We start from the raw sequence: 17,587 nt of genomic DNA, 5'->3' as shown, positions 1-17,587 counted from the left end.
GACGGAGGAGCAAACAGCGCGGCAGCGGCGGAGGAGCCGTGAGCCGGTGTTGACAGCGGGCAGCAGAATGGAGCTCACCGGGACCCACAGAGGTGGGGGAGAGAGGAGCGGGGGTGCTGAGGAGGGCGGCTCGGCGTGCGTTGACCAATAGAATGGACAAACGGGGCAGCAGCAGCAGCAGCAGCCGCCCGAGAAGCGGGAGGAGAGGGTTGGTGGAGGCAGTCTGGCTTCTGAACCTCGTGGAACCAAATCGGTTGCTATCGAGGAAGGATAAATCCTTTCCCGGTTATCGGCAGAAGAGCAAATCCTGTGTGCAAGCCTCACCACGGGACTCTCGACTCTAGACAGCAGAGTCGTCGGCACAGAGAAGACAAAGACTCACCACCACCCACCCACCAAACCCCCGTATAGCCTTCACAGACTTTTGGGGCACCGTTGAATTGTGAGAAGACACCATCCCACTCACAGCCACACACTCACGAGTAAGGTTTGCTTACAGATGAATGTCCAGGAAAGCTTAATAAACGGTGACATCTCATTGTCCAGAGCAAGCAGATTAAGTTGATGCAAACGGTGAATTATTAAGTCACCGTGCGACCACGTGGAGTGAGAGGATACAACAAATACTACACACATAGATTAAGTGTTCCAATCCAGATCGCATGGAGCACCTGAAAACTACGTGTGGGTTATCAACTTTTTTCGGGATGCCCACCCCCTTCAAATGAACACGTGTGAATTAGTAATTTGATGAAGGAATCATTTGGCTTCAATGGCATGGGCTTAACAGCCATATAAGACGCAAGCAAGAGTTGCTTGTGATGGCTACAAGCTTAATACACAAAGCAGATGCAGCACCAATACAAACAAAAGTCTTTTAGGTCACACCTAATCTGCATAGAAAAGCAAGGGACAATAAGCAGCTTACATTTCTATATTTGACATCTTCACACAAATCCGTGAGCCACCTGTGGTACGAATACAGAGGCCAGCCGGTTGAGGGGGAATTTCTCCACGCCTTGCAAGCCGAAGCACGCACCACAAAAGGCAGGCGATGATTTTAACGTTTGCAAACACTTGCATTCATGCGCACAAACCGCTCCACTCTGTCCTCCACGAACCCGGACCTGCCAACAAAACCACGGTGGGGATCCCTTTGCACCTCGGAGCAAAGCCGAGCGTTCGCGACGTTTGTGTTTGCGATCGTCAAGGCATTCACCTAACGAGAACCGATAAAAGCGGATTCCATTGTTTTGTCACCTTGTCTCTTTGGCCAACTTTGCAGAGTGAAATTTAATTCGTGATTACGTGGAACGTAATGTCTGTGACATAACAAACCCCCTGCCCACCCAACGCATCCATCACCAAATGGGCTCTAAAGGCTCTTCTCCAACTGTCAAACATAATCCAAGTTGCGCTCCCACCAGGGCCACTGCGCAAGTGGGCCGCGCGCAAACCGACTCACTCAACACCGCGGAAAGAACGATCGGCCCAAAAGCGAGAAAACAATAAAACGATAAAACTCCAAACGCCGCTCAAATCGAGAGGGAAAAAAAACGTTCCTCTCGTTCGAATCTGTCCCCACTCTGCAAAGGTATACGCGCTTCCACGTAGCCTTAAACTCAACCCCAACACAGACCTACGCCGACGCGAGTGCAGACCAATCGCGCACGTCCACACTGGAAGGGTAACCAGGCTGGCTGTGGCGATCGTCAAAACAGGGCATCCTGCGGCGTTGACGCACTCCCGATCGAGGCAGCCGGCTCGGATCTTCTCAACCGAGCCTGGGCTCGACTTGCACCGAGACACCCACTTGTGGTTCCGAGCTTCCTCGCCACGATCTCTCAACAACAGCTCGGTGGCGAGCAGAATGAGCATAGTCCAACAGCGACGAACCAGTTTCTCGTCAATAATCCCCAGCACCTCCGCAAACCCGGTTTCCCACGTGCAGCCCTTCCTTGCCGTGGCTGGGCTCTCCAGGGCCGCTTTCAAAACATAACAAACAAGGTCATCCAGGAGGTGGATCGAGAAACTTCCCAAGAAGTGTGAGGGGGGGAGGGAGAAGTTTGAAATTCCAAGTTTTTAATAGTTCCCTACAAAGCTATGTGCTTTCTTTGGTAAAAATGTAAAAATTACAAATTTCAGGGTCTCAACAAGGGGGCTGATGATCCTTATCACACCGCTGAGGTCACGCGCCTGTCCCGGATCCCCCAACGAAGGGCAGAGGGGGCATCTGCGACAACTCAAACTGTAAAAGCGGCAGACAGATGCAGGCTGTGACGCGTATTGTGGAGGAGGATTGCCTTCGAGCAGACTCCTCGCGGGAGTGAGAACACCGAACACTGCGGACGATGACGCCGTGGCCTGGCCCTGCCAAACACGTGCGTACGCTGCAAGAAGAACGAAGAATGAAGCCAGCCACGGAGAGCGACCACAGTTGGGAACGCGTGGATGCCTGCGGATTCCCCGTGGCAGACAAGGCCAAGAGAAGCAGCTGCAGCATGAGAGTCGCGTGTGGTTACAAGACGTTCAAGCTGCTCAGGACTGAAACACGAAGCAGAGAGTTGCACCAGCAATCCCCAACCAGAACGATTCACATATTCAAAGCACCCACGTTGGCCCAAATGAAAAATGTAATTTGGCAGGAGCCTCCTGGAAAAGAGTCACGTGACTCAGTGAGGCTTTCCGGGGCAAACAAGAATGATGATGGAAATAAAAAGCATAAGCCAGAGAATGCTGGCTAAAATGCCTGCAAGGGAGAAGGATGGTTACTGAAACCCATGGTGGCTATTCCCCCTGGCTGGCTTCAATACGCTTGCTGCTCAGCAGAGGGCACATTTGAGCTACTTTTTTCAACGACGTAACATTTAGGAGGTTAGGTTTCGTTGCAAGACAAGATTCTCGTAGTGTACTAAGATAAAGTTATTCCTGTCGGAGAATGCCAGGTTATTTGCAATCGTGTCAAATGAAGCCCAGCAGCAGAGGAAGCCGAATGGCACAGACGCTAGGGGAAGGGCCCACAGCACTTGTGATTTTATGAGATGGGATGATTTTACAGACGTGCCTTCGCTCCGCAGTTCAATCTGCACACGTGACACTTACAGCCCTTTGGCAATCCACTGCTGGATGAGAGCAACTCCACAGCATGGTGGGGGGGGCGGGAGGTTATTTATCCATACTTCGTCACAGTTGTCACTGCGGATTGGTGAAGAGTAGACTTGGGACCACGGAAGTATAGCACAACAACAGCTGCTGCTGCTGCTGCTGCTACACTGCCTCCTACTGGCAACATAGCCGCACAGCAGCCTGCAGTGCCCGACTAACGCGTGTGGTGGGCACACATCCGAAGCACTACCCAGGCCCCAACATAGTGTCCAATGTCTAATCAAACTGGACACTCGGTGCACAGCGAATTGGCCAGTTCAACACAAGTGGGTCACAAACTGTAAGGCATCTTCCCTCAAGCCACACATTTCTACAGCTGAAGAAGAGCCACTTGCTGACCGTGGCCTCAGCAGGGGTCTAAGGGCCTCGAGTCTCCAGTGGCTGACAGATCGAGATTTGAAAAAGGGACGGAGATTGTTTTTATTTATTGTTTCTGTTTTTTTAAGGAAGTTTCCACCTGCCCCTCCCAACCACAATCACGAACCCTCGATCCCGATAAGCTCCGCAAGAATTCGAAACAAAGCAACTTGAAAGCGCTGCGTGAAAAAGTCGGCGTGTAAAAATTAATCAGTTAAAGCCAATTCTTATCCTCGTGATACACGCAGGGTAAGAATCGATTCCTGATATTTACGATCTATACCAACGTTAACCTATAATTTTATTGTAGGCTTGATGAATTTAGTAAAATAAAATCTGTCGGATATATTTTTATAAAAAACATTTGTTTTCCTTACTGTAGAATACAGCTGTGCGCATTTGGTAGAATAAGCACAGACATCAGGAAAAATTATTTGCCAGCCCAATAACAAAAACCACTTTCACACAGCGTTGCTACCCCGAGCTCCGATGCTCACTGGTGCCAACAGCCCCCTAGTGGAACAAGCGTCCTTGACAAAAGTAACAAAAGCACAGGAAGTACACACACACACCCGCCCTACATACACACCACACCACTACACACCCACCCTACACACACACCACGCCACAACACACCCACCCTACACACACACCTACCCTACATACCCCACACACACCCCACCACAACACACACCACACACACCACACCACTGCCAGTTACACTGGGAGTGGAACAACTGCCATTGCAGGGAGCAGCAGGGCAGGGCCGAGAGCGTGGCGACTCACGTTCTCGATGACGAACGTCCACTCTTTGTCTTCAAACTCCTCAGCGTGAGGGTCCTGTCGGTTGCATGCAGGACACGCGCACACGGGCAACGCACGTTGTGCGTTTGTTGAACTTCTTCGCACCATACGTAGCCAACCGTGCTAATCGGAGGTGCGGTTCGATTCGCCCACGAGGGATGACCAGGGCGAGCATGAGGCACAGCCCTGTGTCTGCGTGGCGTCGACGGCTTCCAGTGGCATGCAGCCGTCACGCTACAATTTGTGGTCAGGCCGGGCCACTGTTTTCATGTTTTACTCAAGTCGATCACGGGATTTTTAGCCAAACAACGTATTGAACTACGACCATCCACGAGGTGTTCTTTGTAATTGATACAAAGAAATAGCTGAATAGTTCGGTTTCCATCACAAAAAACATTCGGCACCGCGGCGGAACCCGATTTAAACTTTTAGCATGAACATATTTCAAAGTATTAATATGGGAAGTGTACTCCCCAACAATGCATTCATACGAATCGTATTGTTTCAGAGTTAAGCATTAAACGCAGCCACATCTCCAAAATCAGGCTTAAGGAGTGGCATTGCAAGGGCTCCAATTTCAATCAAGGATGTAAAAAACAAGCGTGCAGAGTGGAGGGGCACAGTGGGGGAGGGGGGAAGGAACGTGGCACGGTGCTCACCTTGAACAGCGTGACGGTGATCTCGATGTTCTCGGGCACGGGCCACACCACCACGCCACGGTACGTGTTCTTGATTCCGGGCTGCCAGCTGTGCGCCTACACGACACACGAGACCATTCGGAGACCGCAACGAGCCATCGACTCTCCCGGAAACAATTTCAATTCGTGCGGTGTCCAGATGCAATTACACATCTCCAGACGATATGCAAAACTAGAAATAAATAAAATTTGGGTAGGGGGGGAGTTTGGGTTTGGGGCAGGAGAAGAGACCAACGCCAAGACGCAGCCCAGGAGGAATAACCAGAGCCCAGAACAGACAATGAGCCCCAGGGCAGTCCCAGTCCCAGCCCCAGGGCCAGCCCCAGGGCATCCACTGCCAGCACGTCACTACTTACAGCTCCTGGGGATCTGGCCATCACCGTGCTGTTTACAGGGTCAGACCTAACACACAGCGCACAACTAGTGACTCGCGTGTTTTTTCTTATTCTGTTGAACCAGTGAGCGGATAACGGTTGCGGGGAAAATGATATACGTGAATATTACATTAATAAAAATCAGTAACAATAAATATTTGTCAGAAAAAAAATATTTTACCACGTAAACTACTTATTTACGATGCAAGTTTCATCCTCAATGCCCCAAAATACCTAAAGGGGAGCTTCAAAAGTGTTGACCTGAATTAGGTTTTATTGGACGGGTTACTTTCAAGCGCCCCGAGGTGTAAACAAACTCTAGATACATTCTCCTCGGCAGAAACACAATTACGGTAGGTCACAGACCTGCGATGAGACGGGGCATCAAAAACAATCACCGCGAGCCAGTCGAGGGAGACACTTACCCCTGAAGGTTATAAATAGCAGGGTGGTTGTGTGTGTGTGTGCGTGTAAAGAAATTGATTCGTAAATTTACGAGAGGCACCAAACCGACAAGGTCCGATCCCTGACATTAAATCACCACCGCTCGTCACTAAAGGGCGCCGGGTGAGATCGCTAAACGGACCGGAGGGCGCCGTGCTGCAGCAAGCGAGCCGGGTGACGTGCTGCGAGCAGCGATAAATCCCGCGGTGGAGTAGACGACGCTACTGGACAAGGAGCACAACGGTGCGGACATCGAGAGACAAAAAAAATGACCCGGCCTCGCATCACGACGACGACGCCGCCGCCGCGAGGGCCCTCGGGGGAGAAGTAGCGCCACTCCTCGACGGCCACTCGAGGCTGTCGGCGCTGCCACACGCGCCACGAACCCCGGCGTCGCGGCCGTTCCCTTATCGCCGCGGACGGTGTTGCGCCGGAGTGCTCCCACGCCAGTACCACCCCCCCCCACCACCCAAAACATCAAATCAGCAGGCGCGGCGGAAATACGGGGATGTGCGGCACTCATGAAATTACTCTCGTCTAATAGCATTAACGGCGGCCGACTCTGCACCTGACAGGCCTCTGCGGTATCAGTGAGCGACGCGAACATCGGTGAAACTATCGCAGCGTAATTTAGTTACGTCGATTGGTATTCATTTGTGCATTATCTCTGTAATGTGCTTGAACGTATCGAGTGGTTGTCAATTGGATAGCCTCTTAGCAGGCCGCATGGCAAGTGTTACACATTGCCATTCACCCCTCTGGGTGTTTTAAAGTGATAAGGCCTCTGCCAGAAACATCGCAGGCGATTTTGTACTCTGCTATTAGGCCATGCGCGTTAATGACGACGGTGGTGAGGTCACTTAAGTAATAAAGAAGGGAAATGTTTCCTTCCTTCAACCCTGAAAGCAAGCTACCCTGAGCACCGGCGCCACACATCTCCTCTAAGAGCAGACGCAGGCATCGCGTGAATTAGAGATTTAGTGCGGCACGTGGCCTTTGAGAGGTGGATAGCTTCTCGCGTTGACCGTCAAGTTGAGAAATTGAGCGCGTTGAACGATTTTCAACTAAAGTGTCTGGTGGTGTAAGAGGGGCCAGCGGTTTACTGCCTCTTCCCTATACCCCGCATCTGAGGGGCCGACGCTTGGGACATCCTCGGCTGGGGCGAGCCTACTTGTGATTTGTTACAATTATTTGTTAAATCTATTTGTTAAAATAATGGGGCTGGTCAAAGGGTATGGGCGTGACAGCATCGAGGTGGAGTCAGCTGTGCGCGGGGGGGGGGGCGGCGGCGGCGGCTTTTCTATTGCGATCGCACGAGGCGCGGAAAACAAAAGCACCGCGGGCTCGTCACGTTCGCAAGCGTCGTACGCTTTCACGCGCGCAAGTACAAAACAACACAGTTGGGAGCACACCGAATTACGGGCACCAGGATTCACCGTACAAATTATAAACGTCCCCGTTAGCAATGGATCGAGCCAGGTGGCGCTGTGGCCAGAGCACCGGAAATGAAATCGCAATCAGAAGGTCGGCAGTTCAAAATCGCAGTTGGAGGGGGGGGTGGTGACTCAGTGTGTTGTATTCTGGCCTTCTTCCATCATTGATATATAATGAATGAAAACACTAAAGCGCAGCAAACTGCAAAACACCAGGTGTTGTAGTAATGAACGGGAGGAGGGCTAAGATGGCAGAATTGCAACCTTGCTTCAGGGATAGATAAGGCCTGAGAAACGGGCATGTCACCCGTGCAAGGGCAGAGACAGTGGGAGAGTCAGCCAGACAGTTAAAGCAAAAAAGCCCAACCATCTATGACCTCAGCACATGGGCAAATAATTGGGCAATGAAAGGAGCAGAGGCGCCTTTGTCTGGATCACGGCCACAGAAGGCCGGGGGGGTCATCACTGATTGTGTGTTAGGGATTTCGAGCTAATTGGAACACGTGCACACAGGGAGGAGGAACACGCCTTGTTCTCTGCAGCTGAAAGATAAACTCAGCTCAAGGTTGTGAACACAGGAGAGGGGGCTGATTAACAACCACTGCACGTCTGAACGTGAGGGGGCTTTGTCCTGAAATTAATCACACTCCCAGAGCAGAAGGTTGGATGACCACAGTGAGACGAAAATAAGGGTGTTGCTCTCTCTCTCTCAAGGCTGCAGGCTCAGCTGAACAGCGAGGCTGCGGGGGGGGGTTACCAAAAGTTCGTGTTCGCCTAGTTAAGTCGAAAAGCTCAATTATTCTGTATTGCTATTAAAATAACGTTAAAGTCGGAGTTTAACAACAGGGTAGGCTAAAGTTATTGATACAACTCGACCCGAAGCATAACGGGATAAATCACCACCAGGTCGAAATAAAATACCTAATAAAAGAGCGATGTTAAACCCAGGGTCGGAGAGAAAGGGAGATCCCGGCCGTCTTTGTATCCCCGCAGCGCGGGATATGAGTGTGTACACGCTCGGGGAAACCTCCACTTGAGTCAAGCACCACGATGGGAAATGACAGACCTTAGGTTAAATACAGAATCATAACTGGGAAATGGTAAGGGACAAATGTTAAAACTTTTAATCATTTCTTCATGCGTCAGCGAGAGTCGGGGGGAGTATGCCCCTCCCTCCAGGTGGTGCAACACGGACAAAGACGCCTATGAGACGATTTGTAACGTCTGTGTTTTGGTTCATGAAGAAGGCCAAACAAGGGATGAATCGCACCCATGACCTCGAGGCAATTTGTAACACCTGATTGTTTGCTCGTGGATTTTATGGAGGGAGTATGACAACGGAAAATGCCGTGGGTGATACACACAAGGACACACGGACGTACGGACACACACATGAACACACCTACACACGGACAGATCCTGACACAGTAAATCAAAAGAAAACCCCGCCTTGTGGGCAGGACCCAAAGGGATTTTTCGGCATAAAAGAAAGGACTCTGAGCATTGGAAACCAGTTGGACCAGGAGAGTCAACTCATCACGAGGGCGACCAACGGGTCGACTCATGAGCGAGCTCGACCGGAAGGGTCGGCTCGACTCATCAGCCGAGTTGGACCAGGAGAGTCAACTCATCACGAGGGCGACCAACGGGTCGACTCATGAGCGAGCTCGACCGGAAGGGTCGGCTCGACTCATCAGCCGAGTTCGACCAAGAGGGTCGAACTCACCAGCCGAGCTGCGACTAACGGGTCGGCTCGACTCTTCAGCTTCTGGGACTCAGCCGAGTTCAGCTGGCTCTCGGGGCTCGACTCAAGCAGCTCCCCGTCGCCTCTGCAGGCGGGCAAGACCCGCTTGACAGTTCAACCTGCCGCGTCAGAAGCCCCTGCTGGCAGCCAGGGTCGCGGTCTGGTGACGAGAGGACGACGGTGCGCTGCGAGCGAGCTGCGGGCGCCACCTACCGACCGGGTTCCGAACTACGACAGCGTATCAACAGGCATCCAACCAATTCCCCACGGCGACAGAGGAGCGACTAATACGTATGACGCGCACCGCCCCCTCACCACACGACCCCCAGGCATCTGTTTGACATAAAGAACCGACTCCGAACACTGACTATTGAAGACAACTCTTACCACTCAAACCCACTCGAACCCATAAGCCATCCGTGGCTGTGAAGAAAAACTCGAGACCGAGTGATGGCCATCCGTCATTTGTAAGAGTATTATCTTTAATATTTAGTGGACTGTACTCTTAATCGCATAAATTCCCAACAGATCCATCAATACGAATTGATTCTTGGCACCTCCTTCCGCCGAGCCACTCTGTTGTCAGATAACCTGCGATGTATCTGTTGAGAGTGGTGCCTTTAAGAATAATAACTGTTTTGATTGTGTTTTATCGCCGTATAATCTTTCAAGCATCTTTCATTCATTAACGTTAAGGTTTTCTTAGCATAGTATTTGCATGTTTTAACGACTCTCTCTCTCACTAACAACCATCGCGTTACGCGGGATCCATGTGCCGTTGTCAAGTGAAATCAGACAATCGTTGATGATACTGTATTGATGCCGTGTTGACGTTCCGGGATTGAGAGTTCGCATACTATATCATAGTCGAAGTTGAATTAGTAATAAATTGATTAATACAGAAGTGGTTGTGTGATTCTTTCCTGAAGTCTATGCATAAGATCTGCTTCTGCGTTGAGATCTGAACTTGGTGACCTTAATAAACACACTAACACATACTCAGTAAATGTTAAAGCGATAACGGGGCGAACCGGGGACCTAAATAAGCGAGAATGAGACGAACCTAGACAACGAGGCCGAGTTAATCTAAGTTAATCTTGTATACTTACACCACACCTGCATAACTGCATACGATTAATTGCCTTATTCCGATCGATAACCCACCCTCGTCACCGAGGCGGGGTCTGGTTATCATAACGACTTGCATTATCATAATTACACCCACTCGCATAATTACTACAATTACCTCTCGAATTGGCATAATTAAATGTGCGTAATTACATGGATTAAAGTATTTCCGGATAATTACACCTTTGGCCAAATTTCGATTGATTATTATTATTTTCACTGAATATTCATAACCCACATATACAACATAATAATTTCACCCACGCACGCATACAACACATCAAAATTTTCACACCCAACATATACAACATAATGGGGGCTCGTCCGGGATTTCTCGCAGACAGTTTGTGCATGAATTCAGGAACGAATCACTGTTGTGTTAATCAAAGTGTTGTGAACTGACGTTGCTTTGTGATTGTAAACGGGCGTAAAACAAAACAAAACGCGCTCTGAAGGGAAATACCAGAGTAGCAGAGTATAACAAAGACAGCTGGGCTGAAATTATTTGCTCGAGTTGAACTGACGCATCCTGTGATACAATTGTTTATAAGTGCTCTGAAGGGGAATTCTAGAGTAACTCACGCCGCACATGAGAGGTTAGAATTAAGATACACTCTTAAGTCTATTAACCACACTACGTAATAGAGATGGCACAGGATTCACAGCATTCTGAGGTTGACACACCAACGCATAACACTGATACAGAGTGGACCTCTGAGGAGGAGATGGAATCTATGGAAAAACAATATCGGGAATTTGTGTTAAAACGTACTGGACGGACTGCTAGCCAGCAGACGGAGCAGAGAGATATATGGGAGGGGTGCCATACAGAAGATGTTAAGGCCCACAGAAGGAAACTACTTAAGGACGTGATGAAATGTGGCAAAGCCAAACGTGACGTAAAAATTGCAGAAATAGCGAGGGTAGACTCGTATCTCCTCGCACAGACAGACAGAGAAAGATTATGGAATGAGGAAAAATTTGAAAGGGAAAGACAAGAGAAACTGTCCTTAATGGAGCAGGTAAAGAATCTGCACGCCCTCGTGAGAGAGAAAGAATCCGCACTAAATGCACCAGTGAAACACCCAGACGCTGATACACAGAACACATACGGGAGTAACAATTTACCACACTCCGAGCCACGTGGACGTAGCCCAGGGCCAGATCCCACAATGAGTATGGCTACTGTGCAAAGCAATTTTGATGAAGTAACACCCTCGCAAATCGAGGAGAGAGAAGATGAAATAATAATACAAACGGGAAAACATGAGGCCGACCACCCCAACGTTAGAGAGAGACAAATAATTAACCCTAAGTCATCAGGATACACTGTAATGATAGGGCGGAAAAGGGCGGAGCTGGTGCAAGACGGGAAACATGACCTAAACAGCACACCAGGCAGACGCACGCTACGCAAGTATGACCGACATGATGCAGATGACAGAGACAGCTCACCAGAGAAACGCACCTCGCACAAACACGACCAACACGACACGGGTAACAGGAGCTCACCAGAGAGACGCACGTCACACAAGCATGAGCCATGGGATAAGCAAAAATCACCGAGCCAAGTTGACCCACGTTACAGGTGCAAAAGGCACTACAAAAGTCATGTTAAGCAGAGCCACCGTGGTGGTGACGGCTCATCTGACACTGACTCCTCTGACGATGACCAACACGACACGGATAACAGACACAGCTCACCAGAGAGACACACCTCACGCAAACATGACAGACACAGCTCACCAGAGAGACGCACCTCATGTAAACATGACAGACACAGCTCACCAGAGAGACGCACCTCACGTAAACATGACAGACACAGCTCACCAGAGAGACACACCTCACGCAAACATGACCGACATGATGCAGATGACAGACACAGCTCACCAGAGAGACGCACCTCACGTAAACATTATCAACACGACAGGGGTAACAGAGGAAGCTCACCAGAGGGACGCATGACCCGTAAAAATCACCCACGCAAAACCACCCGCACCACAGATGACAGAGACAGGAATCCCGATAACCATGAAGCACGAGACAAACATAAATACAACACCTCACCTAGCAGGCACTCCACACGTAGTAGGCAGCATGAAGGACAAGGACAAAAACACTCACCACATAGACACCGCTCAAGGAGACCACGCACACCAACCCACAAGCACGAATCACAAGACCCACGTAAGGAAAACAAGAGACACAAGCAACGGGACAGATACGAATCCTCGGACAGAGGGAGATCACGACACAGACACGGGAAACATGACAACAGTGATAGTAGAGACAAGGGTAGCTCAGGTGAGCACTCCTCAGGAACCGACACCACTGATGACGAACAACACACTTTTAACAGTAAGACACTAAAACTAATGGACAAAGCACTCGTGAGAATTCCCTACTTCGATCCACATAACAAGAACAGGGACATACACACTTACATAGCTACAGTAGAACAGGAGGCTAAGATCCGGGGTCTGGGTAAATCAGCAGAAAAGGCATGTTTATTATCAAGGAGCCTACATGAACCCGCCAGACCATGGGTAGCCTCCCTGCCAAATAGGGTGAAGAGTGACTTTAAACAATTGAGCCGAGCAGTAGTTAAGAGATTTGGGGAATACTCCACACTATCCGAAGGATTGAACGCGGCAAAGTTGATGACCCAGCGTGTAGACGAAGACCCACGAGATTATCTCCTACGCCTTAAGAAAGCATATTACGCAGGGGACGGGGACAATGCCCAGGGAGATAAGACAGTTTTAAAAGTGATGTTCTTTCAATCATTGAGACCTGAAATAGTGAGAATAGTAGGAATGATGTTGGACCCCGAGACTGCCTCCCTACGCCAGATTGAAAGCAAGGCCCACACGGCCTGGGTGAACGGACGGAAAACCACTAGCATAGCCAAAACCCACATCGTCACCAGAGATAAAGAATGCCTCGATCTGGAGGGAAGCGAATCTCCAAGGAATAATATTAGCGCCACACGGGGTGGACATGAATTCCCCCAGGAGAGGGCGCCTAACCCAATAGAACCAACACCCGGCCACAACACGCTGAATAGCGTTCCACGTGGGGGGAGGAACGAGTCAAGGGGAACCTGGCACTCACAGCCGCCACCACCATGGAATGCAGAAGAGGGCGGAGGCTGGAATTATGGAGGAGGAAAAGCGAGTGACGGGCCATACCTACCCCGCGGAGGCCGACGCCCACCAAACCAGTCACCATATCGTCCCCTACTGCCGCCTCCACTAACAATAGAGCATAGACCACCGTTAGCTAACAGGAATCGATATGCTCACCACATTAGGATGGAAAGAGAGCTCCTAGGGAGTATGAAGACTCCCATGCAAATAGCGAAGGGAAGACTACCAACTATACCCACACCGGAGGAGGACACACCCAGCGCAAAGGTAGCCCAAGTGAACGTAGGGAAGACAAGAAGCCCAGAAGCAATCATCGAAGTGGTACCAGAGGGAAAAGGGTACCATCTGGGGGAATTGATTCCCGTAGGACCAGTCGGACGAGTCCACGTGGAAGTAATACTGCAAGACACCCTGACTAGCCAGGGCCTTTGTGATACTGGAGCAGAAATATCCATGATATCCAGAGAATTATTTGACGAACTCCAGACTGCCCTCCAGAGGAAGAATGAAACACTACAGATGATGCCAAGTAAACTTACCTACTCAGGATGTGAAGGGACCCACATGCGACCATTGGGCAAAGTTATGACGAAGTTGACGTTCAACAAAATCAACATGAACCATCCCCTATATGTCGTACGGAGCCCCGGAAAAGAGTTGATCATTGGGATAGAACTAATGAATCGCCTGAAACCCATTATGAACCTTGAATCCCGACAAATTTGGGCACAATCAATGCCGGAGCAACTAAGAGACTCAGAAGATGAAGACGTTATGAGAGACTCCACGGGAATCCAAGGGATAACACAAGAGCTCAACGTCCTATCAACGACAATCAGGAACGAAGACGAGGACCCAGCAGGTATTCGAATCACTCAGCTAATGACTAACAGACTGAGAGAAGACCGAAAGGAAGCCGACTTAGAGTCAGTACCACCAAATGACCATCCCCTCATGGAGTATATACCGCCCCCTGGAGGCCAAACCTACGAACTGCAAACCGATGAAGGAGAACACAAGGGCAAGAGCGTATTACCCTCGGATGAAGCCAAGGCAACTCAACCGATAGTAACGCAAAAGGAACTTTCAACCGAGCCGCCCGAAACCACGAAGGCCTTGGACCCAGGACAAGGAGTCTCCATAATAGAAGAACAAATCGAACAACAAATTGAAGCAGCAGACGCCCTCGAGACCGACACTCAACGAAATGAGCTTCGTCAACTGCTCCACAAATACCACTCCCTGTTCTCAGAAGACCCCTATGATTGCGGCAAAACCGACCTACACGTGGTATCTATTCCCACACTGAAAGGAGCGCCAGCGGTATATGTGAAACAATACAAGATTCCACTGGCTGCCTACGAATCAATCCAAGAAACCTTGGAGAACCTACTCAAGAAGAATATAATTCGAGAATGCAACTCAACCTACAACTCACCGATTTGGCCTGTATTGAAACCCACAGGCAAGTGGCGACTCACCATCGACTATAGGCAACTCAACGAAACGGTTCCCCTATCTCGATGGCCAATGGCAGAGATCGACCAGAATCTCAACCAAATAAAAGGCGCAAAAATTCTCACCACCATGGATCTATCAAATGGCTTCTGGACCATGCCCGTGAAAGAAGCGGATCAATACAAGTTGGCATTTACATTCAATGGAATACAGTATACTTGGAACCGATGTCCATTTGGATACTCAAATTCACCTGCGGACTTTAACATATTCCTACACAAGGCAATGGACGACGCAAAAGAGCGAGGTACCATCGTCTATGTCGACGATATACTGGTCAAGGACTCCTCATGGGAAGAACACCGCGAGAGCCTCCAGCATACCCTCGATCAGTTAAAGGAAGCAGGCGCAAAGATTTCAATACAAAAAGGACAGTGGGCACGCAAGAGGGTGGACTACCTCGGGCTCCAGGTCGGCACTGAGGGACTGTTACCCCAAACCAAAAGACTTGGAGCCCTCCTCGCACTCAAATCGCCCACCACAGTCACGACCCTTCGGAGCTTCTTAGGGATTTGCAACTACCTTCGACAGTTCGTGGACGACTACGCAGGAATCGTTCGACCCTTAGTCAAACTACTGCAAAAAGACGAACCATGGGAGTGGGGACGGGAACAGGAAGCCGCAGAAAAAGAATTAAAACGACAGATCACAGAGGCATCCTGCCTAGCATACCCAGAGAAAGGGAAAGAATACTACCTGGAGACCGCATACTCAGATCATAGTATCAGCTCGGTACTGTACCAGAGACAGGAAGCAGAGAAACGAGTTATTGCCTATGCCAGCAAAGCCCTCCGGGGAGTGGAGATGAAGTTCTCCGAGTGTGAGAAGGCGATATTTGGAAACATCTGGGCCATACAACATTTTCGGAACTTGTTGAACGGAGAGAAGATCATCCTGGAAACGAATCATGAATCCTTGGCATACCTCAACAGTAAGAAGATTCGAGAGGGCCGCGTAACCAGCAGCCGAATAGCCAGCTGGGCACTGACACTTCAAGGCCTACCAATCACAGTGAAATACGCAAAAAACAAGAAAAGTCCAATGGCCCAAGGTCTTGCCGATTTACATGATTGTACCTTTGACAGCGTAGAAGCAGAGGACGAAAAGATACCTCCGGAGGACAACAGGTACCTGCCCTTCAGGAAGGAGACATGTGCCGACCTACCAGTGGTATACATCGATGGATGCTCCCAGATGAGGGAGAACAAGCTCCACGCTGGGTCAGGAGTCATTTGGGAAACTGGCCCACTCACAGGGATTCAAGAGGGATTTCAGCTGGGACCAAAGTCAAACCAGTATGCAGAGTTGGTCGGGGTACACATCGCTGTCCAAATGGCATCCGATAACCAAATACGGACCATGGTGGTGTGCACTGATTCCAACTACGTACAGCACAGCTTCCTGCACCACCTACCCATATGGAAAAAAAACGAGATGAAGAACTATAGGAATAAACCAATTCACCATCGAGAACTATTCGAGGCCATAGATAAGATGGTTCAGAACAAGGATATGAAGATATTTTGGAAGAAAGTAAAAGGGCACTCCAAGATACCTGGTCAAGAGAAAACGGGGAACGACCAAGCAGATGCCATAGCAAAAGTGGGAAGCCTGGAAGGCACCCCGTGGAAGCTAGAAGACCAAACCGACAGAGACGGACAACAAGAGTCGACGAACCAAGACATCGCCGTGATAAGACTGGTCACAAGAAGTGGGAAGAACCCGGCAGAAGCTGGAACCAGAGCCCAATTGAACAGTGCCCAGCCTTCCGAAGACCTGATCAGAATGCAACAAGAGGACGAAACACTAAAGACCCTCGCCGATCATATCCAAGATCCAGCAGGAAAACCGATCACTACTGACAACTTGAATGACAACAAAGAGCTCGAGATCATGCATAGCCAAATCAAAAGGTTCTCAATGCGGAAAAGGCTACTGGTGTACACGAACGAAAAAGACGGTCGACCTAGATGGGTAGTCCCCTCTCAATATCGGGAAATAATGTTACAACACGCCCACAATGAACCGTGCAGCGGCCACCGATGCGAGGTGAATACGGGACAGATGCTGCGACAGGTGGCCTACTGGCCAAAAATGGGGGAAGACATACACAAACATGTGTCCAACTGTCTCGTGTGTTGTAAGTACCAGCCAACGACTTCACAGCATAGGGCACCCCTACAGAGGAGGGGAACAGATTATCCTTGGGCCAACCTACAAATCGACTGGATAGGACCTGTCAACCGATCAACCAAAGGGAACAAGTACATGCTAACTGTGACCTGTGCATTCTCTAAATGGACAGAGTGTTTACCAGCACCCAACAACACCGCGGAAACGACCGCTATCCTACTGATCAACCAAATATTCAGTAGATGGGGCCTACCGTCAACGATCGATTCAGACAAAGGAAGCCACTTCACAGCCGAGGTCATCACAGAAGTGTGGAAGATGTTGGGAGTAAAAAGACAATTACATGTCGCATACCATCCACAATCCTCAGGACAGGTGGAAAGAGCCAACAGGACCATCGTGAGCCTCCTAAAGAAATATGTGTCTACCACGGGCCGCGACTGGGATACGAAACTACCCCTAGTCTTGATGGCCATGCGAGCCACACCCAACCGAGCTACAGGCAGGACACCCTTCGAGATCATGACAGGGAGGCTAATGACCCTCCCAGTACACCTGTTATATGTCCCAGCGGAGGACGAGACCCCGACGGCAATGACGCCAACTGAATACCTGACGGGACTCAGTAGTCACCTACAGA

The 17,587-nt window shown here is 49.9% G+C and overlaps 1 protein-coding gene across 1 annotated transcript in view; it reads right to left on the bottom strand.

Annotated features, from left to right (window-relative positions):
• EHBP1 (EH domain binding protein 1) overlaps positions 1 to 17,587 on the bottom strand; it is a 101,468-nt gene that overhangs the window by 59,719 nt on the left and 24,162 nt on the right. The window contains 2 exon segments of the mRNA XM_078858698.1: positions 4,309 to 4,362; positions 4,986 to 5,081. Of these exon segments, the coding sequence (XP_078714824.1) occupies positions 4,309 to 4,362; positions 4,986 to 5,081 (150 nt within the window).

Source organism: Lampetra fluviatilis, chromosome 7 (assembly GCF_964198595.1).
Source record: "Lampetra fluviatilis chromosome 7, kcLamFluv1.1, whole genome shotgun sequence".
NCBI lineage: Eukaryota > Metazoa > Chordata > Hyperoartia > Petromyzontiformes > Petromyzontidae > Lampetra > Lampetra fluviatilis.
Note: the sequence above shows the minus strand (reverse complement) of the source record. Positions and strands in the feature narration are given on the sequence as shown.